Here is a 24196-nt window from a genome sequence, read left to right as displayed (position 1 = left end):
AATGCGCTCTGGCATCCAATACGTGAAAATGCATCGTAGCTGTACATTGTCAGCATCAGCATTTAAGAAATAGCTGTCTGCTTCTTACATAAGTGAAATTTGATAGCACCAAATTTCACAGCTGGCCCTGTTTGTACATCTCTCCTGCTGCCCCTGAGCCCCACTGCAAAAAAAGCACGTTTAACCTCCAGGGACCAGCACACGAGTTGTAGGCTCTAATCCACCATCTGAACATGCTGTCTAATCTCCTGTTACTGCTGCAGAAAAACAAAGGCTTGAAGTTTTACATTTAGCTCTGCTGTGCTTCGTTTGGCACATTAAACACAGAACACTAATTACGGTATACTATTCTACTTAAGGGGCTGTCAAAGCCTTCATTTCAGGGCTTTATAACAAAGCTGTGAAATACTCATTTTGCACTTGAGCTTGACATGCAAAGGTCTAGCTTTGGCCCAGGTTCCTCTGCCTGTTTGTTTTTCCAGGAGTTGGGGGTTTTGTTGTTGGCCTGGCAGGGGGAGGGCTGAAGACAGGTGGATGGAATTAACTGCAGGGGATGTTTGACTTAGAAGAGCACACAAACAACAAAACCACTCAGCTCCACAGTTGGTTTCTGTCCCTCACCTACCCAATGCCTCCCCTTGTTTTTGTATGTGCACAAAGAATATGCACTTGTTAAAATTTTTTTTAATAATTTTTTTTTAAAAAGGCTTTTCTATCCTCTCCCTCCTCTCCAGCCTGAGCCTTCTGTACCTCAGCATCCAGTGCTAGCAAAGAGTACTGTCTTGACAAACCTGGAGACTGGAAACATTCCACCTGCAAAAGCAACAGTAATAAGCCAAGCTCCAACACACGACCAATTCAGAATGTCTGCCTTGACAGAGCAGTCTCCATGTCTCTCACACTGTCTCACAAGCCTTGCTCACTGCCATCATTGCAGACTCATACCAATGGCCTAACTGACCCTCTAGGAACTACTCCAAGACCATCAAACTGGTTTGTTTCCTGCAATCCACCACCCAGACTTGTTGCAACATTTCAAGGTGTTTCCAGCCAATGCTCAATTTGAAGCAGCATTCATGGGCTGAAAAGCTTCAGAGCTATGTCTGACCACTGAACAAGGCCTCACATTTTAACCAATTTAAAACAAAAAAAACCCAAACACCTGACCGGAACATCATCATCTGCAACAAGCAGTTGCCAATTCTAGGCAATTTGATTTCAAGATAACCACTTTAAGAACATCAGGGAACAATCTCCCACAACACAAATTATGAATGACGCACCTTGGCATAAGAGTGGCAAGGGTAGAAACCGACTTGCCCAAAGGTTTTGAATCACTGAGTTATGGGAAGCATTATATTATGTTTGTAAACCTGCAAAAAGGCAGAGGTGGGATTGGGGGGGGGTGTTCTGATGGAAATGCTGAGCCTCAGCTCTAATGGCTCTGCCAGGTGTCACTACAATGGTTGCACAGAGGTGTGCACACTACTATTAAAAATTATCCAGGCAGTTGAGAGAACAAGGAACAAAACAGGGACGGAGGTGGAAGAAAGGGAACACGAGCACCCCAGGGTCCCTGCGGGCTGTCTTTCCACACACGCCTGCACACAGCATGCGTGCGTTTGTCCGTCTCTCCACACAGCCTCTCTTGCCTGCTCTCCCCTCCCGGCCTCCCCACCATGCTAGCTGCTTTCAGTCCAATTCCAGCTGTCAGGACTGCATTCCTGACCCATCAGCCCCAGCTGTCAAGGGCTACGTGCTGAATCTGCACTCTGCCGCCTTCTTCATGCACCTGGAGTAAGGCAGTCCCAGGGAGGCCATAAATATCATTGCATAGCCCCAGGGAAGTGGGTGGGAGGCTATTAAAAGCACTTCTACCAGGAACCATAGTGAGGGAACTCAGAACTGACAGCAGCACACACCTGCAAGTGTCCCTGTGGCCTGCAAAAGAAGATATGTAGAGGGTTAATTTCCTACCAGCTTCTGCAGCATGACCTAGCCATCATTAAATAATTACCTTCTGTTTCTTCACTTAACACCAATTTTCTCTTCCCCACCCCCACACCAAGGTCCAATTTCTTCTAAAATACTGCAGGGGTGAGGAGAGGCACATGTAACCTTATCAACCCTTGCTAGAGACATGGCAAGCAGCAACTTCTCCTTCTCCCATTCAGTCATCATTCTCAGCGTAAAAGCAGCCCCAACTCAGATTTTCATGAGATTTCACAAAACTTTCAGAATATCTGAGCTTCAGAGATACAAATGTGGTGAAGGGACAAGGGGTGGAGTGTGTGTAAATTGTCCACCTTTGTCAGTGTTGTGATAATGCTATTTTGACTTTGGTGTGGGGAATTCTTTTTGTTGATGTAAGCGACATTTGTGAAGATTGTGCGGTGAATGTATATTTTTAAAAAAGAAGTGACATCAAACAGGCTACAGGTTTGCTGGCACATAAAGAGTCAATCCTGATTTATTCCAGACTAAGCATCTGCACATGGAGTCAATCTGACCAGCTCCACAGGCAGGCGAGCCCTACAGGACACAGCAGAGAGACACATCCTGTGTGGGCAGGCATCAAAGAAGCCATTCCTTGAGCTCTCGGTACCTGGAATTGTGCAGGATCACTTTTTTAGAAGGAACAGATTTTTCCAATTTGCAGATGTGCATCACTTTTTCACAAGGAAGGAGAGCAGGCAAGAAAGCAGACTTTATGTTGGGGGTGCTTTTGCCCTCCCACATAGGCAATTTGTCCAGTGATTTTTTTATTCGTAGTAGAAAAAGAAACCAATTCACCTTCGCCTGCATGGAAAACTATCTGTAAGAGGATTAGGTACAAGTGAGGACTTGCAATGCTCCCCCATCAATCTGTCCCAACAGTGGAGATCAAAGGAAGCAACTTTTGACTTTCTGGCAGTGTTATATATTGGTCTCCTCCAAATCCACACACAGAGCCTGAATATAGGCAAAGAAAGCGCTTCAGTGAGTAGAAGTAAAAAAAAAAAAAAAAAAGTAAATACAGCTCCCTTGGGCAGCGTTTCAGTTACTCATATAAGGGTTTGAAATCAAGCAGGAACAAACGGTTCTCTCGGTATAAGGGTCACTGTTTATCATCATTAATCATCACTTCCTAGATAGGAAAGGCTCCTTCCCCTCTGTTTCGCCCAGGCTTTAGCACTCATGAGAAGCAAGTGACAAGAACAAGGAAAAGAGCCAAACAGGGATGTGGGCATGGGCTGGCAAGGCTGCTCCCTCTGTGACTCTGTCAAAATCCCTCCCCACAGCCCCAGCCCCACGCTGGGCCTGCTCCTAAATACAAACAGCTGACGGTTAAAAGTCCACAGCTTCACGTCAGAGATGGGCATCCACTCCAAGGAAACCGTGGCAGCTCCACATAACTCCTGACTCCAGAGAAGTCAAACACATGGGCCATAACACGGCATTTCTAATACCGATACCGCCGTGGTGAGGAGCTCCATCCTAAATCACCTCCTGCTGAACTCTATAAACAACGCGTACATTCAAACTAAACTTGGACACGGGGAAGATAGACTGCAAGAGAGGGCGCAGAAAGCCTTCCCCACAGCTAACCCTGCCAAGGGGAACCAGAGAAGGAAAGCCACATCTCAGTGCTTCAAGAAAAGCACATGTTACAATTCCCTTCCCCTTCATTTCTTCTCACTGGGGCTTACTTTTGGTATAAACGGATCAGTGCGCTGTTTGACAAGGCTTGGAGGGGGAACTTGGTGGTCGATCTTGAGTCCAAGAGTAGAAACACACAAGCTAGAGCGGTGCAGGATGAAGAAAAGCCTTTTGATCAGCCTGCCTGAGGTGACACTCATAATTCATTTGTGATTTCTTTTTTCACGCATAACACCCCATGCCAAATCAATCTATTTTTATCCTTCACCACCACCACATTTGCACAGCAATTCCATCCTAAAAGTCATCGACTGCCACTTCTAAATTGTGTCTCTAGATCTCGTCCCTACCCACCCAGTCCTCACTGCCATGAAGGCAACCACACAGGTTTTTTGGAGAAGGGGACAGCTGTGAGTAGTGTATTTAAGTCCCCAGGAAAGATTTAAAGAGACTCCCTGTATGTAAAAACCTTGCCTTTTTATGCCCAGATTCTTTACACAGAGCAGGTATCTGTCCCCTCCACAGGAGTTCAGAAAGCTCACCTCTCCCAGTGCCTGAAGGCTCCTGCCTGTAACACCTGAACCACTCCAGGACTAGAACCTTGTCCTCCCACGCACGCATCTCCCTAGGACTGCAGTGATGCTATGTGGGAAAGTACATACTTGCATCCTTAGGGGATTAGAAAATGGTTTTGTTGTAAGCCGATTTAAATTATATTTAAAAAAACACTTATCAGCAATTTAAAAGATGCTAAGATTGGAATAAATACACCAGGAGGGACAGAGTGAGTACACAGCATTTACCACACAGACAACATCCCTACGGAAGGAGGCAGGTGGTAACAAGATTAGTATTCAATCTTTCCCTAAACATTGTCTGGACTATTTAGTATTTGTTTCACAGTACTTGCAAGAAGTCCCAACAAACGTGAAGGCCTCCTCTGCTTACAGCAGGTAGCAACATGTACTCTCACACAGCTTGCAATCTATAACCAGATACAAGAGGACTAGGTGGCAAAAAACCAGAAACACTGAAGTAAAATGTCTTGATCGTGGTCGTGCAACAAATTAGCAGCAGAGCTAGGAATAACCTCACCTCCCTCCCGAATTCTAGCAGCTATCTACTGCATGGACCATGCTGCACCATTGCTATATCTCACTCCTGCTTGAGGCTAGGGACAATATTTTTAAAGAATGCTTAAAAACGAATCAAAGGAAAGCATGAAAGATTTCTTTTTCCCCAAACCAATCAGGATATACAGAAGGAGCCACCCAAGCTTCCTGCCCACCCCCAGCCACCGCTCACTGCCTAGCTCTTGGCAATCCCTTCCTGCACTCCTCCCTGCCCTCTGCCCTGAGGAATAAGCTTCTTACAGAAGAGTCTTTATCATCATCTGCCCTTCATGCATCCTAGAATTAAGCAGCTCTTCGCATCTGTCAGTCAACATGCATATTGAGCACCCAAGAGATTTCTCCTGTCAGCCAGAAAGGAGAACATGTCCTCCAGAAGCAATACACAGGAACGTGGGCCAAAGATTGAGTAAACAAACTTAAGAGAACAGCACAAGCACTGATTTCCATTGTCTCCTCAACAACCCTGCTGCCACCTCCTCCTGTTCCAGTACAGCGGGAAAGTCCTGCACCAGTAATGCAGCGTCCCCACCACTGCACTTGCTGCTCAGCCACTGGCACGGACAACTCCAGCAAACCCACCTATGCTCACTCAGCTACGCACCACTGGGCCATCTTTCTGCTTCAAAGATGCAAACTGGTACGAAAGGAGGGGCAATCATCGTTCACAGTCATAGCTATTCCGGTTGCAGAACTTGGTTTAGTCTTTTCCAAACAGTTAAAATTTCTTGCAAGTTTTATAGCCTAGACCCATGTCCTGGTTTTGTCTGAGATAGAGTTAATTTTCTTTCTAGCAGTTGGTATAGTGTTATGTTTTGGATTTAGTATGAGAATAATGTTGATAACACACTGATGTTTTCAGTTGTTCCTAAGTAGTGTTTATACTAAGCCAAGGATTTTTAGCTTCTCACGCCCAGCCAGCAGGAAGGCTGGAGGGGCACAAGAAACTAGAAGGGGACACAGCCAGGACAGCTGACCCAAACTGGGCAAAGGGATATTCCATACCATGTGACATCATGCCCAGTATATAAACTGGGGGGAGTTCGCCTGGGGGGATCATTGCTTGGGAACTAACTAGGCAGCGGTCGGCGAGCAGTGAGCAATTGCATAGTGCATCGCTTGTTTTGTATATTGCAATTCTAGTAGTAGTAATAGTAGTAGTAGTATTGTCATTTTATTATTATCATCATTATTATTTTCTTCCTTTCTTTCCTATTAAACTGTCTTTATCTCAACCCACAAGTTTTACTTTTTTCTGATTTTCTCCCCCATCCCACTGAGGGGGCGAGGGGGGGAGCGAGCAGCTGCACGGCGCTTAGTTGCTGGCTGGGGTTAAACCACGACAACCCAGCACCCCAAAGATCTGGATAACTCCCCCTGCAAGTCAGCAGCAAGAAACACCATCAATCGTCTCTCCCTTATACACATACACAGAGGAAACCACCTCTAGACAATAAACCGCACAGAGAGACAAAAAGTTATAAAGATAACTACAAAGCAATCTTAAACAAACTCATTAAATCATTCGTTCAGCCCACTTTCCTTCTTCACATACTTTGCCCTTAAATCACTTCTTCCTGTGATTTTTCCCAAGCACCTTTTCAGTTTCTTTTCCTGAAGGAAACAAATTCTGTAAACGAGAGGTACAATAGTCCAACATAAGCTGACTTAGTTGAGGAGTTTGTTAAAGATGACTTAACAAAAAGGGAGCAGGCTGCCACCCAAGTGACTTAAAACCCTGAAACAGGGAGTAACACTGGAAAAGCAGGTCTCCTCTAGTCTGCATTTAGGCCCAGGAGCATGGGTAACGTAGAATTACCAAATGTGAGACCTGAGGAAGTAAAACCACACTTAGAGGAAGCAATTTTTATCCACAGGCTTAAAAACCCCTTTGTTTCTGTTACCACCTAGCTCCTGCCATACTTCAAGAAAGCAAACCATTAGAACGACCACCATTTCTTTACTGCCCTTGTTTAGAAATTCAGAAAACCCTAGATCCAGGCACACAACCAATTCCTGTTCCTTCAACACTTCACAAAGTACTTCTGTTTTTACAGGTTTAGCTCTTAGCAAAAATTGCTGCTGTAAAAAGCAGAACACAAAAAAAAGAGATTATGGAACTCCAGTCTTCAGCAAAGAGTCAATACTCCGAATGCATGATTTTCTGGTCAATAGTTTTAGACGCATTCACTTACTCAGAAGCATTTAGCAGAATCTGTCTTGGTAAGAAATAACTTTAAGCGACACATGTAGTTCAGAAATACCTGAACTACTAGTCCTAAGTACATTTCTACAGTGTAAACAAAGGATATAAGAAGCAAACACTTGAAGGGCAAGCAGTAAGACTGAACACTATGCTAACCCTGCTCAAACTGTATTTCATGTCCTCCAGCGAAAAGATAGCTATAAAGCTTCTATGCAGTTTGTGTCCACTCCTTACTGTGGTGCACTGGCAGCTAGGTAGTGGGCAACTGCTGGATACAAGCTTTACTGTCACTCCTGCACAGGAACTGACCCCTGCGTGAAGCCAGGCTGCAATTCCCATCACTGACCAGACAAAAGGTGTTGGATGAAATGGAGCTGATGGCCTGTCCGAGTTGTTAAGAATGCAACTGATGATTCAGACTCTTAAAAAAACAACAAAAAAAAGAATTGCAGAAAGAAATGATTGTAGAGAATTGTTCATGGAGCACTGAACCCTGAAACTCTTCCCACCTGCCCACAATCTTGCCTCTCTTCTTCTAACTGTATCAGTCTGTTTAAGAAAAGACATTACTTCTACCTGCAAACCTTGCCTCTCATGTCCTTAGAACATCACAGGTTGATACCTGCAATAAAGCACTTGGGAGATAGTATTGTGGAAGGATCTGTTTACAAATTAGCCAAAGACAAACAAGGACTTAAGAGTTTAAAGATGGAATTAACACCAGCCACAATCAAAGACTAAAACTGGCTGCTCAGTGCTTACCAGCACTTTCTGCTATTTCTATAGAGGTCACTTCCTACATTTCTTTTGGGTGAGATAAAAATCTATTAGTGACAGAAAGGACCACATAAATTGGCACAATCCACTACTGCAGCCAAGCTGACCGAGCAAAGACTTGCACTAAACAAAGAACCAGAAAGGTACTTAGAAATTGCAGAAGTTGTTTTGCTTACAAGCACTGCCTGGGAGAAGTCCTATGCACACTTCACACGGTTCAAAAGATGACAGCAGCATCCCAATGCACCTGTGAAGCCACACAATGTCACTTCAAAATACTGCTCCCTACAATATGTCACAACATGATGACCAAGGCAACTAGAAGCTTCACAAGTACCTGGACTACTTCTCTAATAGCTTGAGCAGGAAACATCTGCCAGGAGTTGAAGAAAACTCAGCAACAATTTTGGAGTCACAAGAAACCAAGAGACTGCCACAGACCAAACTCTGTGGCTTTGGGAGACCAGGTTGCTGCAAACTGAACCCTGTAGGATTTCTGACAGATGTTCCACCACAAGAGAAAAGAGCTGAGCACCTGTCAAGCAGGAAGCCAATGCTCCAGACCCAAGTATCTCACACTTTATGCTCTTCCCTGAAGGCTAGCCATATGGCATTTTGTTGTTGCTTTCAGCCACCTTTCCCAGCTTTTTCCACTGCAGATGGAGCACCGGGAAGTCTTCTTGAATTAGCTCTAACGAAGGGGAGCCCTGGTGCTACCCCTTTCTCCTATTTATACCAACAACATTACTGCAACAGTTCAAACGTATTTTATATATAGCTCTGTGGCTTATTTCCAGGCAGAAGTAACTCAATGCTGGTGTACATATGTTTAGACCACAGCAATTGGAAAGAATGTCCCATAAACGCTGTTAACTCTGCTGCTCCACTGTGACCAGAATAGGCTCTACCACTGCAGAAGTACAAGCCGTGTTAGGAAAATTAAAAAAAAAAAAAAAAAAAGTCATCCACCCAGAAGCTAAGCAAGCCACTCGCCACCTGCACAGCACTGACAGACTTCCACTATAGCCCCAACAGATTTATAGCTGTAAGTTAACAGCCAGCTCTTGTCACATCAAGATACAGTGTCTGACTGCCAAGAGACCACACAGAGGTGACCAGGGTGTGGGCCAGCATAAGGGCAGACATGCAATATATAGAGCATCTGCCAGTACCCTCTTGCATTTTAAAATAATCTTATAAACTTAAGGGCTGGACAAACAGAAGATAGTCAGATTTGCACAGCTCTATTTGCAAACCCTGTTTGTACTGAAAATATCAGTAGTGCTACCATATTTTAATGAGTCTGACTTTAGTCCAATACCCATAAGGTGATGCACCGAAAAGAAACAAGAATGGCAAGGCGCAGGAGCCAGGGACCAACATCCAAAATGTACTTCCCTCGGCACTGGTTGCAAGGACCTCAGTGACATGTAGATGAGAGAGGCACCTGCCTCTCGTACTGATCCCAGTGCTAGGCCTAGGTTTTAACATGAGCCCAGGTGAGCCAAACCCCAGGCAGCAGCCCACAGGGAGATGCAGTGTATATTCCCTCTCCTAAAGGAGGGTGCTCCTGCTACCACGTGTAGACCACTACCAGGTGATAACTACCATGCCTTTCACCAGATTGTCCTTCTCATGGGCTGCAAAGACAGCTCTGCCAGTCTTCCCAGAATACATTAAAACAACCTTTCATCACATTTTTCTCTGCAACAGCTAAATACTGGAGGGGGGATTAATGTGTCTTAAAAAAAAAAATCTTGCCTTTTCTTATGTCTGAATCCAATGTGACTGGACTTTAAAGAGCAGGAAAGCATAATCAACAATTCAGAAGTATCTAAAAAGGCATGGCATCTTCGGTTATGTGATCTGGAAAAGTTAATGACCACCATCTCAGACCTCTGCAGAGACAGGCGTCTCTTGTCCCGGGTATAAATAACCTCCCTTTATCCTTGCATAAACCTGTTTGTAACTTCAGGGATGAAACTGCCCTTCCTGAACATGTCAGGTCAGCATCTTGCTTGGATCAGAGGAGGCTCTGTCAGGGAGCCTCTCGCTGGGGAGAAAAGGGGAAACCAAGTCCACATTTTGGGGATGATGATGGAGTCACAAAAGAAAAATGGAATTTCTTTGGTTAACTGTTTATTTGGGGGATGGGAAGCAGGGAAAGAGAAACAGTCTCTGTTCCAGGCCTCACAGGACTGGTTAGCAACACACCCAGGGAATATGGATTAATGGACAATGGACAGCTGAGCTGGTCAAAACAATATGATAAAGACAACGGCATGATATACATATAAGGCATGCACACACATACAGTTATGTGCATGAAATGAATCATCATACATAGACTCTGATCTTGCAATTGGCCACAGAGCACCTACCTTTACATCCATTGGGTGAAATGGAACTACTCATGCTCATACTACCTCAACACAAAATTAAGCACATACTTAAGTATCCGCAGGAATGGTGCCAGAGTTTGCATTCAGTTTCCTTTTAAACCCTTCAAGGTCATCGAGACTGTAAAAATGTTACACAAAAGAGTTGTGCAAGACTTTGTGTACGTTACAGCTGTAACACAATACCAGTGTCACTTTATAAGCAGGGGAAAAGAGTGGGTTGTAAGTTACTGTACTAACAGGCACACTAAGAAAAGTAACATATGCTCAACCAGAACAGAATACGTTCTTCCTATTAAACATACAAACAGAAAAATAGAAACATACTCATACCATCATCCAACCAGACCCCAGCATTTAAGTATGCTCTACAACACAAAATCCTGCTTGTCAGCTGTTACAGTACTTACAGGATCTGAGAAAAGCATCCAAAATAAATCACACTAGACTGGGAGGGCAGGACGCGGGACAGAACCCAGGCAGCAAACCTGGAAGTAAATCCCTCTTCCAGAGGGATGGCCACAACACATAGGCAGCATTTCCTCTGCTGCCCAGAGACAAGACCCCCTCCTCAGCAAGGGAAATCACCCACTTTGACATTTTATAATGGATTTTGCTTCTACGCTCTTCCTTCTGCCCTAACTGCTTCCGCAGCTTACATAGATCACTGATGATTTACAGTTCTGCCATCTCCTCAGCATGAGAGCTCCCCAACTCAACTAATCCCAAATGCTACACAAACATGCTTCAGGCCCACAACTCCATTCCCCACAGCCCAGGGGAGGAATACCAGCTCCTCTCTGCCTGGAGAGTTACAGTATTCTTTACACAGCCTCCTCCCCTCCTCAGCCAGGGCTGCTGGCTAAGGCGGGACGGGTTGCTCCTCCCAGTACAACAGGCCTTAAGTGCCAGAAAAAACTACCAGTAGAAAGAAAGAGTTTCTGTTGCTTGCCAACAAACCTTTAGGCAGTAGGTGATGAGTGTTCCCAATTGTTTTAAATCTCTGGAAAGCACTGACAGCAAAACTAAATGCCTTATCGCAGCAAGCACTCTCTTCTTCCCACTGGAACATCACAAGACTCTCCACAGTAAGCAGTATTTCTCCATTCCTGGTGACCTCAGAGCTACCCCAGTGCCAAGTAAAACCCCTGTAAAATGCTTTCGTTTCACAAAAGAAAGAGGCAGATTTTCCTGAACTAACAAGACAACTCAGTTCCCTCAGCAGAGATGCAGAGCTGGGCGCTGCCCGGTGCATCTCATGCAACCATATCCTCTACCACAGAGGACAGTGTTATTACCCAGGGCAACCTGGTGCTCTCTTCCAGCCTGAACCCTGGTCACCAGAGCTACACCACAAAGGACCAGACACTGTCTGGAGACAACACTCACTCTCGGCATATCATAGAGGGTTTGTCTAGACTGGAAGCTTGGTTTGTCTGGTTTTTTTCCAAAGCCTGTGTTTAAATTAACCGGCACGGGCTTACCCAAGGGTGCAGTCCCTGGGAAGAGCGCCGGGAGAGCGGTGCCCAGAGCAGCCCTTCCAAACCGGGCACCCGCCCGCGGCCAGCGGGTAAATACAGCGCCGCGCACATGGCGCGCCGCGGCCGCCCGGGGGCGGGGCCAGGGCGCCCCCCACCCCCCGAGCGCCCCGCCTCCATTGCCCGGGCGGCGTATCCATGGCGACAGGGGGCCGCAGGCACCGCCCCTCCCGCGGCGCTGCGCCGGGAGCCGGCCCGGCCGCTGACCGGCCGGCCGACCGACCGACCCACCGGGAGCTGGGCGGGCTCCGGCGCGGCTGCAGCGGCCGGAGCAGCGCTGGAACGGCGGACGGGGGAAGAAGCGAGGGCAGAAGGCGCACGCCCACCCCGCGAAACTGCCAGCAAGCAGCTAGCGGGCAGGCCAGGCCGTGCAGCTGCAGCGCCGGTGCTGCATCGCCCACCAGCTCTCACCTCCGCTCCAGCACGCCTTGCAGAAGGCCATAAATCAGCCCACTGGCCATTTTATCGACGGTCGTGTTTACATTCAGACGACCCTGGGCAGAGATGCTCATTCCGAGGACCTGAAGCAGCTCCGATGCACAGCAGAGGTAGTCCAGGCGCTGCATCTTCTCCCCCGCCACCATGCTCTTGTTTTCCACTGATGGCTCCAGCAAAAAAGTATTTATCGTGGGTCTCGGACATCAAAAAGCTTATCTGCAGCCCCGCTACAGAAAGTGGGCCAAGGACTTTGCAAAGCAAGCATCTATAAGGCACCCACCACAACGGTGATGCAAGAGACCTGCTCTTCCAGAAGTTACAGCCAAAAACACAGCCAAAGCAGTCAGCGGCGAGGAAGCTGAAGAAAGCTACCTCTTGCCCAGAGGACCCTACCCTCATCCTCCCCAAGTGCCAGTTATTCGCACTGCTGATTGCATGTAAAACACATCTCAACAGCTTAGCTTGGGAAGCCTGCAGAGACATGCGTGGATTATCAGGGAGGACGATTATCCTCCCGGTGCAGGAGAAGGTGGAATCCCAATTCCAGCCTCAAAAGCAGCTCAGGCTTTTAGAAACGACTACTACGTTCATTGAGGCCCGCTGCACGCTCATCAGAAATATTCGTTAAAGCATTTCATTAAGAGCGCTTTATGTCATCTTGTCCCCATTCCCCTCCACCACCACTCCCATAGCGGGCTTCAGGGCACAGGCTGGGCAAACACCCTCCAGCTAGCCCTCACAGTTGAGCAAGATACACAGAACCATTTCTGAAGCCTGTCTGGCCATGATGCAGTCCAAGAAAACCAGGTGAGTTGTGGCAAGATGGGCTTAAAACAAATGAAGCAGATCCCAAATTTGTCAGTTCCAGTTTGCAGTCAGCAATGCTTTCGGACCCAGCTGCTCGAGAAGGATGACACCCCAAAGCAGGTTTGAAACAACTGTGCTTGGGACCACTGTATCTAGTTCAAAACTGGGAGATAAGCCAAATGCAAGGAGTTGCGCAGCTGTTTCAAAGCCCTGGATGCTGGGACACTTTGCAGTAAGTGGGTAAGTATCCTGTCTGTTTTACATTGAGGGGAAACAAGAAGCTTAGAGACAGTCTGAAAAGCAGAGCACAGAACCCAAAACCATTAACTGCATTAAAAAAAAAAAAATACACAGCTCTGTTTCAAGGTTCGCTCCACGTTTACGTGCTTCAGCAGCACAGAAGCATTGGTTAGGAGCGTGAAAAACATCATTCTTAGCCCAGACAAAGCTCCTGCAGAAAAGACACTACTATTGGTGCAATGTAACTGGCAAAAAGAAGTCCTTTTACTGGTATAGCCTGTTTCTTTGAGGGACAGGATCATTCAATAGACTCTTTTGATGCTGTGTCACCATTAGGACAGCTTGTTGTAGAAGCTCAGCTTGCAAATTGCTTCTAGCACAAGCATGTGCTTAGCCAAGTACACCCTTACACTCATGCCCACTCTGGATACCTCCGACACCATCCCTATCCCCTTATGGTCCAAGTCAAGGCCCCATGGCACAGGGGTGAAGCACTGAGCACAGCAAGTTCTGAGCACCAAGAGCAGTCACCAAATAAGGAGGCAGGTCTTGCACACACTCCTTTCACCCTCAGTCCTATTCAGTGTTTCAGCAACTCCAGCATCTAGATTGCATTAGGGACTGTGTAACGAACTCAAGCTCCTTTGGTGCAAAGTCCTGGGCTGAGCAATGGCGCTTTTTTTTCTCTTTTTTTTTTGGCAAGTGAAAGCATCCCTAGTACAAACAAGACTTCAAAGGCAAGCAGCCCCTTATGTGCTACTCAAAGGTGAGCAACCAATTTCAAAGCCCTTGGGAGAGCTCAAAGGCTCCCAGTGTTGAGCACAGGAGACACAGCTAACACTTCAGTACTGGCACTTCAAACAACTGCCCTATGCTGGGCCTACCTGTGGATAGGGAAGAGTTTCTGAACAGGCAACACTGTTTTCCACAGTGCCTACTTGGAAGAAAAACAGGAGCAGAGAGCTTTACAAATCTGTATCCTCGAATCCATTGACACTGCCGTAAAGTTGCTTTCTCCTTCTTTCAGAAATTCCTCCACCTGCCTGCTCTCAAGCCATTTGTTAGTGTTGCGGCTCTCTACTACTATGCAGCCTCCAATAATCTTTCTTCCAGAGAAAGGAGCCTCTCTGGATCCACGATGAGGGAAATTTCAGCCTAACTATGCAAGGTGTTTGGGAGATGCAGAAATTAAAGAACCATCACTGTAAGGAAGAAATGTCATTGTTCAAATTCCACTAGGTAAGAAATCTCATATTAGTTGTTAAATCACATTAGCCTTCTTGACCAATTGTGAATTTTAATACTGTATTTGAGAGAACAAGCGGGACTGGCTTTTATTGCTGTTGACTTGGAAACACTGAATACACCAGCAATTCATAGACTTCTACAGTACTATTTTCAATCAGAGTTTCCCCACAGTAACTAACAACAATACTGGTCTCCTGGGACACTAGCAAAATTACAAGGCTTACTGGGGTTTCCACAGCTCTAATTCATATGGTGCTTAATCTGCTTGAGCCTGTTGGAAAGTCATCATCACCAGAGCTCCTGAAATCATTAGTGACAATGGAACCAAGTCAGCATTTACAACAGCACAGTTTGGGGACTTTTAAGCAAATAATCCTAAATGAACACACAGTCCTTACAGGGAAGAGGTGAGAAACATCCCTGGTAATCTGCAAGAGGCTGGGCTTTGTGGCTAAGGCTAAGATTTGGCCTCAGAGGATCAGGATTCAGTTTCTAGGTCTGTCTCAGACTTTCTGTGGGAGTTTAGACACATGTCTGTATAGGAAAAGCATATCCTATTCCCCCCACACCTTTTTTTTTTTTTAAGCCTGAAGCTCCTCTGGGCTGGGTCTACTTTATCACATGTCTATCCAATGCTCACCAAAGCAAGGTAGAGATGGGATGCTCCTGCAGTCTATGGTCATACAAATACTAGCAGCAACCCACCTTTGCACTAATATTTTTTAAGACAGATGACATGGCACAGATCCACTGCTGGTTACAACAGCCGCAGGCCTCAGCTGTATTTTCCTTGCACAACATGCAGACATGCTCAAGACAAGGCTAAGCAGCACTGTGGTGAAAGGAAGTAGTGGGAGGTTTTTCTGAATTGCAGTAGCCACCCTTTGGTGGGTACAGCCTCAGCAGAGCCCACAGGGTTTCAGGCACAGGGATCAGCCCACATCTAGAGCTGGAAGCCAGAGCAGAGCGCACGCCACAACCCTGCTACGCACATACAGGAGCTCTCAGAAACTTCCAGCTCTGCAGAGGCAGGTACATCAGACACAAACAGAAGCCTGAAGTGACTGAAACTGGGCTTGGTGCTAGTTAATTATTCAGACCTTAGCTGGGATCACTCAGCACTAATGTCAGGGCTCCATTCTGCTAAGCGCTGTTTCACCTCCACGCGAGTGCCACAAACATCAAGACAACAGACCTTTTAAAAAAGCCAAAGACTAGCTAGTACATGGTGTTTGCTTTCACAGAGAAAACTGTACCAAGGCTAGTCAAGCAACTTCTCCCTAAGACCTGATCAACAGGAAGCAAAATATCTACTCAAATTTGCCAGGCCAACAAAATGCTGACCACCACTTTCTCAGCTGGAAATGAAGGTGATGCCCTGCAGTTGCTTTCCACTAGACACAGAGGAGAGTGAAATAATATACAAGTAATTTTACAGGGACTTGCAGACCCTTGATGATACAAAAGCAGATAGTGGTCCAACCTGGCCTGACTCCCAACCATCACTTCAACTGTTCCGCCCTCCTGAAACAAATGAGGTGATACACCACAGGTAGTACCAAGCACACAGCTAAGTGAAACAGATGGTACGCTTTGGAAGTCTCTTTCCACTGTGTCTGTGGATGCCTTTCTCCGCAAGCCCTCCCTGCACAACAGTGAACTACAGCTCTGACCAGCAAGCAGCAAATGTACCGCCTGCAATACCTCTGACCAGCCCTGACCTCTGCCATCTTACCATCCCAGACAGGTCTTTGGCAAAACACTACATACTTCACAGCCCACTGCAGAACAACAGCCCACAAGCAAAATGGGGTCATCAGTTTATATGTGTACAGCTTACCCAGCACAGCACAGACAGAGTAAAACCTGCTTACGAGTCTCTCCAGCCAGGTTAGCTAAGTCCCACATGCCTTCTCAGAATACCCAGCTCATCTGAAGGAGGTGAAGAACAACATGCAAGGCAAGACCTCAGCAGCTCTAAAAGACCATCCAGGTAAGCAGCATATAACTACCCAGGGGAAGCAAGAACCATTTAAACCCACCAGGCAAATGACCTGGTTTGTGTTATTTATGCTGACTGCACCCCAGCTGTTAGCACATCACCGCTCCCCCTCTCCCACGGAGAGGTCTTCCTGCTGTCCTTCACAGTAAAGACAGCACATTATTTAGGGGTGGATAGAAGGGTGGATCTTTCCAGCAATCTTGTCTCAAGATTGGCAAGAAGGACCACAGTGCTTCATGGATACAGTTGCAGGCTATAAAACCAAACATGTTGAATTGCTGTATGCTTTTATATCCACCATACTTAAAGAACCAAAAGCAACTGGTGCTGCAGTCCATCAGCAGAAAAACTTTGGCTTTGATATGCCCTGTGGCTGTAAGTTACACTTAACACTCATGTTCGGCTCCAATTCAGTCCAGGAGAGCTAGCCAGATCACCCTGTAATTTCAGGACAAGGCATAACATTCATAGAGCAAAGAATGGAACAAGGAAAACTGCGTGTGGAATTGTTAACAAACACAGGGTCATCTTCAGCACCATGTGCTTGAGTATGGAGTAGAGGGGACCAGAGCAGTCCAGTAGGGAAGGATTCAGCCCCTGAGCTATGACACTCTCAGTTGTTCCATTGACTCTATCTACAGACACAGACATGCCACTGAAATGCAGGTCTGGCTACGGAGAAACTAACCAGCCTTTGTCCCCTGCTTTAAGGGACACTGTTATAAGCCTGACCGGAGACAGACATGAAACCCCTTCTATCTCTGGACAGCAGCCCCTAAGCTGTTGAAGCAACTGGATGTATTTAGACTGAGCGGTGCAGAGCTGAGAGAGAGATCACTAGCTATCAACTGGGGCCAAGCAACATTCATGGATGTTGAAGCAGAACAGGCACGGCAGCAGAAGGCCAGACCAGGGTTAGATGCATCCTCTCAGCTCTGCCACTGGCTGCATTGGTACCAGAGCTGGTGGGCTGAGCACTGCTCATTCTCCAGTGGAGTGGTGAAGGGGAATAGGGCAATACTGTGCTGAACAGCTCCTCAAAAGTATCATCATTATGTAAAAGACCCTTCCAAATCCTGCCAAAACAAAAGCTTGACAGCATCAGACAGGCTGCTCTCTACCTCACCCACACAGCCAGGCTGCTCAGCCCCGCATCCAGCTCCTTGGAAAATGCTGCCCACGAGGAACCCAGCAGACTCTCCTGCTGCAGGAGCAAGTTGTTCCCGAAGACGTACAAAGAATCCCACTCTGCAACAAGCCTCAGCTGCACCTTAAATGATTTAGTAAGAGGTGATGATTTTTGAAGCATTTATATCAGTGAATCAAACTTGTGTGGTTTTTGGTTCTGTTCCAGTTCAGGTTCAACTGATCTGGTTAAGACCAGTAGCAGTCTAAACTGATTCATGTTGGAAGCTACAGTATTTTCCAAACAAAAAGGACTGTGTACTGAAGGGCAGGAAGCTACAGCCAGGCCAGAAACATTACTCCACTCTCCTGTGCCCAGGACAGCTTGTGATCCTAGCCCAAGCCCTGCAGCTTCTCAGGGGATTAAGGAGCTGGAGAACTGTGTTGGGAATGCAAGGGGCATGACAAGGCATGAGGGGTCTCAAGCTTTCATGGATCTTCTTCCCTCTTAAATCTGTGCCTGCTCACCAGCAGGACAGAGTGGTATGCGTATGTGTTTCTGCTGCCCTAACCATGGAGCTACCATCAGGCTGATGGGAGCCCAGAGGCTGGCAGTAAGAACAGACCATGCCTCACCAAAGGAGGACAGGAAGCCCTCTCCCACTACAAGCAACTCAGGGCTCATTTTCAGAACAAAAGCTCTCAAAAAGATTTTGCAGAGCCACCCAGTCCAACCCAGCATCATGGAGCGGGAACAGGTGCTCCAGCTGCACACGCTTGCATGACACTTGGCAGGGGGAGACCACAATACAACAGTCCCCATGCTGAATGACTTCCTGCTGGGGAATGTCAGGTATTAGTCGAAGCGCTCTTTTAAACTGGCAACTTGAAATGTTTCTGGCTTAGAAAAAACAGGAGAGATCAAAGAAACAAGCAGCAAATTCCAAATGTGTTTCTTTGACTCACCGGCTTACCGTTTTAGGGAAAAGCCTGTAGCAGGTTTTGTAGCAATTTGTTTCTGCATTGACATTCATAATCTGGTTTGACTGAGGATACCCCCACGCACACCCTAAAATAGGCACCGCTACATCAGTTAAAAAGATGCTTGTATTTACAAGAGCAGAGCTTAACAATATGAACAGCCTCTGCACGAACTGTACCTGCTCAAGTACGTTACTTCTGTGAGCAGAGAGAGATTTGTGTAGCCAAATTGCAGGGTACTACAGCAACCAGGACATTTTCGCAATGGGAGATGGCTCAACCCAAAGCTTCCCCACTGTCCCGCTAGTGCTGCTCATTCAGGGTGATCGATGCTGATGCTGCTTCAAAGGCACTCAGTGCCCAGTTTTTAACTCTGCGTCTCTACTGGAATCACAAACATGGTGACCAGATGCACAACTGGGTTTCTGGTAGGACTAGTAATCCTCTAGAAACTGAATGCAGGCCAGCAAACTTATCTGGGGAAGTTTCAGCTTCCATCTGCCACAATGACATATTACAATCCCAACAATCAACAGGCCTAGACATAAGTCACTGTACATCTAGGTCTATATTGGTTCAATACAAAAAACGGAGATCTACAGAGGACAGGATTCAAGCCATGAACATCAGAGGGGGAAAAAAAAAAAAAACAAGTCTAAACACAGAGCTAGTCAGGCAGCAACAAAAATCAGGACTCCCACAAAACAAAAGTTGTTTCCAAAAAGCAGCAACAAAACCAAACACTACATCCAATCTGTCAACAAGCTTTACTTAAAGACCTCCTGTTCCTTCCCCCCCTTTTTTTTTTTTTTTTTCAATATGCATGATTATGTATTGGTTCCTTAGTTTTACTCCTATAGAGATCTCCTGGAGCTGTACAGTAAAACCGTGCATTAATTATAGGCAAGAAATAAGTCCTAATAAAAGTCACAAAACAAGTTCTCTCTTGTACAGCTCCCAAGTAACACATTGCATGTCCTGCACAGCCCTCATGCAAAATATCTCTACTTACCCACACTCCCCCTTCCAGAGCAATGCACAAACAGGTCTCTGCGGAGCCAGCCTCCTACAGCCTGCCCACGTCCAGCCCAGCATTACATGGCTGCTTCACAGAAAGAAGCCAATTTTCACAGGGCTTCTCTTCAGCATAACAAACTGCCCAAAGGGTCTGTCCCTAACCACTGAGACAGCCTGGCAGGCCTCACACCGCCAAAGGGTTGTTTAGGAAAGAGCAGGGAGACCAGGGACACTTTCCACTGGAGCGGAAAATCACAGCTCATGGAAGTCAAGGCAGTGCCACTGAGGGTGGTTGTCCATCTTAAATAGAGCAGCTGGTTGCAATAAAAGCTTGAGGGACTCAGAGGAACCACAGGGCTGTTGAGGGCTTGCTTTTCACCTACATCTGCACATACAAAGCACAATATCACCTTTCAGGCATTAATCTAGGGCAACAGTCCTGCTCCATCCTATGTAACCAAGCAGCATTCAGCAGAGATGACCAGCCAAAGCTACCAGCCTCACAGGCCCTTCCATGTGACTAGAGTCACATGCGCCTCTTGGAGCAGTCATTTCTCAAAAAGTCCAAGAGACAAAGATGCCCGAAAAAACCCTCCATGCAGGTCAGCAAAGATCCTTCAGGAGCGATGTGTATGAGGCTCAATTTCACTCCCAAGGGATTTACACTCACACCAAAGAGCAGACTGAGAGGATCTGTTTCCTGCTATTTTAGAAAAGTAGAGCTGCTTCCCACCTTGGAAGGCAGAGGAGCACACACATAGCAGAGGGAGCATCTCCACAGATATCCAACATATGTCAGAACTTTGGTAAGGGGCCCACTCCTTTTTGCCTTGCCCACTCCAGCTGTCCCACCGAAAGCAGGCCATAACTCATTTGAGGGAAATTCAGAGCAGATCGCTTTAGGAAACCAACACCAGCACCTAACTCCTCCTCAGGACAAATTGTTTCTACCAGCAAACTCCCCAGCAGTTCCTTTACATCTCACTGATTAACTGCTCTTACTAATAAGATACACAAAATCCAGCCCTCAAACCCTAATCTGATGGTGTGGAATGAATCCATGATATCCCCAGGGGATCAGACAGCCCTGGCTGCACACTGGGAGACAGCACAAGGGATACAGTGGAGCTCTTCCAAAAGGCATGTGCAAGGAAAACAAAACGAAACAGGTACCAGAGAATACCCGGGGTACGTAGCAGCAGGTCCCAGCTCTGAAAAGGAGTGTGCAGACCTCAGCTCCTACTCACAGACCCAGAATCCAATGCCCACTGTACATGGTGGTACAGGTGGCTTTTGGCTCTTTTGACAGAGGTCTCTGCAGAATACAGATCAACAAACTGCTCTTCAGCAACAGCTACGTAGCACGTTTCACCGGCAGTCCACAGGCTGCATTAAATGCAGCACATGCATGCATATGCACACACCACGGTCACACACGAACACCAAGGGCTCTCCTCTAGACAACTTTGAGGAAGCCCAGCAGGTTTTTCTCTTGCTTGGCAGGAGAAGAATATTGTGTTCCTTGGTATTAAACAGCCATCTCAGGGAAACTCTGACCTGAACCAGAGTTCTGAGAACAAGATTTCATGCTGGGGACAGGACATTTAGGCAAGATGTCATTTATTTCCCCTGAAGTTTTACAGACACTCTTCAAGAAATAAATTTTGAAGCACTACTGTTTTGTGACAAATGAATGCACTTTGCAGTCATGGATTACAAGCATTTCTTATTTATTAGTGAGACTTCACAAGGGAGGAGGGATTAAGCTTTCTATTTATGGAGAGAGCGAGCTACACAAAGGCTGAGTGATTTGCCCAGGGTTACAGGTGATTCAGTGGCAGGGACAGAACGAGGTGCCCTGACTCAGGCACCTGCTGTCAGCACAAGGCAACGCCACCAAGCTCCTGTTCTCCCTGCAGCCGGGGTTAAGTCATTCTCTCCTCATGACACCAGCCAATTCCCAGTGAGTGCCTGTCTGTCAGGAATTCTCCACAACACCAAGAAGAATGATGGATTTTTCAGGTAGAAGCAATTATACCCCAGACAAGACATCCCGAGGGAAGGGGGTCTGAGGCACACAGAGGAGGAACACAGAGGAAAGCCCATCCAGGCCTGTGGAATGCCCATCTGAAGTCACCTCTGAGACACATGCCACATCCTCCATCTTTCAGACCATCCCACCCTTCCCCACATGCTGACAGAACACTCCTTCATGGGGCTGAGAGCAATTGCTTACACAGAAGAACAGGTCTTTGTGTATTGTTAGCTGGTGGTAATGCAGGTTAGCAGTTGGAAACATGGAGGAAGAGGCAGCATTACATTTCTCCTGTTAGTTATCCGTAAGAACTCCACACACCACAGTGTAGGAAATCCCAAAAGCTTTCTGATACAGACTGGGTACACACCACACAAGCAAAAAGAATGTATTTCAGAAGAGGGGCCCAGGCTTTAGCAAGGATCTGCAGCAGAGTAAAGATCCCAACTAAAAGACAGACTACAATCACTTATCAGTTGCTCTGCATCACTCTACAGTTATACCGGGTCTCCCAAAGCAGTATCGTTAGTACAGATGGGACCTTAGGCAACAAAGTTAAAGCACGCTGGCCACACCACACAGCACTCACCTTGCTGCCTATATCTTCACGCTTGTTGCCAGGCTTGCTTCTCCTCAGCTTAATGGAAGGGGAGCGAAGCAGATTTTTGATCCGACTTGTTATTGTAGACCCTTCGACCGACATCATCTCCAGGTGCCAAGAGGGTATTCACCCCACACAGGAACTGTGCCTGGGTAACGAGCCCAGGTTTGCGGCAGAAATACCAATGTGCTCAGCTTTGCTTACACTCGTTCACATATCTCTCAGCAATTCGGCTCGGGAACTCCACTCCTGTTACACTGCAAAGCTATTCACAGAGGCTGGCAGACTTTCCTTTTGCAGATTCCAGAGGATCAAATCAGCAGTAATCTAAACTGAAAGATGCACCCGTGGGTCAATACGACATTTGCAGTAAATTCCAGCCTCATTCTTTGCAAGAAATGCCAAATACAAGGAGTTTATGATAAGGGTGGGTGCAGTATTACTTATTCTCAGAGGCTTCCACAAAAATTATCATCCTTTTAGTATCAATTAGCACAGCTAAACCAATTCCCAGATCCAAAATTTAGATGTTTTACACTTCAGTTTCATCTTATGACAAAGACAAATATTCCCACCATTGGACTCCATTAATGGGGTCCATCCAGCCCCTTGCTTTTGCTCCATACACATCCATTCCACCTTAGGCTTCAGAGTCTGTAAAGCACAACGCTGTACTTGATTATTAAACACCAAGTCACAGAAGCACACTGAGAATAAATACAAGGGAGTTTTTAACTCTCACAAATTTAGCTCTGCTTTAAGTACACACACACACACGCATATATATATATATATATATATATAGCAGGTGATACCTGATAATAAAGGCATATGATATTTCACATCCTCGCACCCCCTACTTATAAAGGGGATCAAGGAGGAACTGTAACTGCTGCCAGCGATTACAGACCCCCGGCCAAAACGTTCACCTTACCCGAAGCGCCGGCGGTCGCCGGGGGGGGGAAAGAGGGATCCAGTCAAAGCCTGCAGTGAATTATCTTCCCGGCTTCCGTGCAAAATGGGGGCGGGGGGAAGAGAGAGCGAGAAAGAGAGAAGGGGAGAGAGAGCAGAGGAAGGGAGAAACGTCCAAGTCAGCACAACCGGCAGCGCTGCGGGCTGAGGTGGACGCGCCTCCTTCCCCCCGCCCCAGCCCCAGCCCCAACCCGCCGGCTTAAACCTCTCCTACCTGGTGCCCAGGAGCGGCGAGGCCGGCGACCGCGGTGCCCCGCAGCGCCTGCCCATGCAGCCGGCCTCCCCCGAGGAGGGGCCGCGGCGCGGGCCGCCCCCGCGGGCGGGGCGGGGGCCGTTCCCTCAGCGGCGGGGGCGGCGAAGGGGGGGGGGCGGCTCCGCAGTCTCAGGGCTACGGCCAGACGCGGGGGGCCGAGGCCGCCCGCCGAGCCCCGCGCCGGCCCCGGGAGCCCAGGGGCTCGAGCGCCCGCCCAGCCGCTCCCCCCCGGCGGCCGCAGCGCCGCCCGCAGCCCTGGGCCGGCCGCCCGGCCGCGCTACGGCGGCTCGCGCGGGTCAAAACGCGGCGCGGAGCTCGGGTGCGGGGGGGGGGGCGGCGGAGGGATCGTGGCGCGCGGTGGACGTTAGGGGGGATGTGGGGAAGGGGCTGGCGCTGGTCAAGGTCCGGCGCTCTGTGAGGGGCGGGGCGGGAAACTGGGGGAAACTTGTCTCCCACCCAAGAGACAAGCGGGAGCCGGGGGAAGCAAGGGCGCGGGGAGACCCGCTCTGCCGTGCTCGCCGCCCCTCAGGGCCCTCGGTTGTGTTCCCCGCCGCCCCGTCCCCGTTCCTGGAGGGCGTTTGCTGTGGCTGGGGGTGCTGCCCTGGCCGGTCTGCCCCGCACACACCCGGGCCAGCCGTTCCTGGCTTGGCACCACAGCCTGCCTGTGCTGACAGGAGCCCTCAGGGAAGTGACAGGGCAGGGAGCTGTGGGGCTCCCGGGTGGGAGAGGGGCCTGAGGGTGTCAGAGTGTGCTCACGTGCTGTGGGATAGCCGGGTTGGCCTTGGCAC

At 47.8% G+C, this 24196-nt stretch overlaps 1 protein-coding gene across 8 annotated transcripts in view; it reads right to left on the bottom strand.

Annotated features, from left to right (window-relative positions):
* The window catches only part of MAPKBP1 (mitogen-activated protein kinase binding protein 1), a 108759-nt gene extending 85156 nt beyond the window's left edge, over nucleotides 1-23603 (bottom strand). For 2 of the 8 annotated variants that reach the window (XM_052782162.1, XM_052782165.1), the window contains exons 1-2: nucleotides 23370-23599; nucleotides 22172-22515 (exon numbers count right to left, since the gene is read on the bottom strand). In XM_052782162.1, the coding sequence (XP_052638122.1) occupies nucleotides 22172-22288 (117 nt within the window). In that variant the 5' untranslated portion in view covers nucleotides 22289-22515; nucleotides 23370-23599. Of the gene's footprint in view, nucleotides 1-22171; nucleotides 22516-23117; nucleotides 23190-23369 lie in introns of those variants that run through there. The other 6 variants (XM_052782163.1, XM_052782168.1, XM_052782169.1 and 3 more) reach the window with 6 other exon arrangements.
* Between the last annotated feature and the right edge of the window lie 593 nt (nucleotides 23604-24196).

This window comes from Harpia harpyja, chromosome 3 (genome assembly GCF_026419915.1).
Source record: "Harpia harpyja isolate bHarHar1 chromosome 3, bHarHar1 primary haplotype, whole genome shotgun sequence".
Taxonomy (NCBI): Eukaryota; Metazoa; Chordata; class Aves; order Accipitriformes; family Accipitridae; genus Harpia; species Harpia harpyja.
This window is presented reverse-complemented; position numbering and strand designations above follow the sequence as displayed.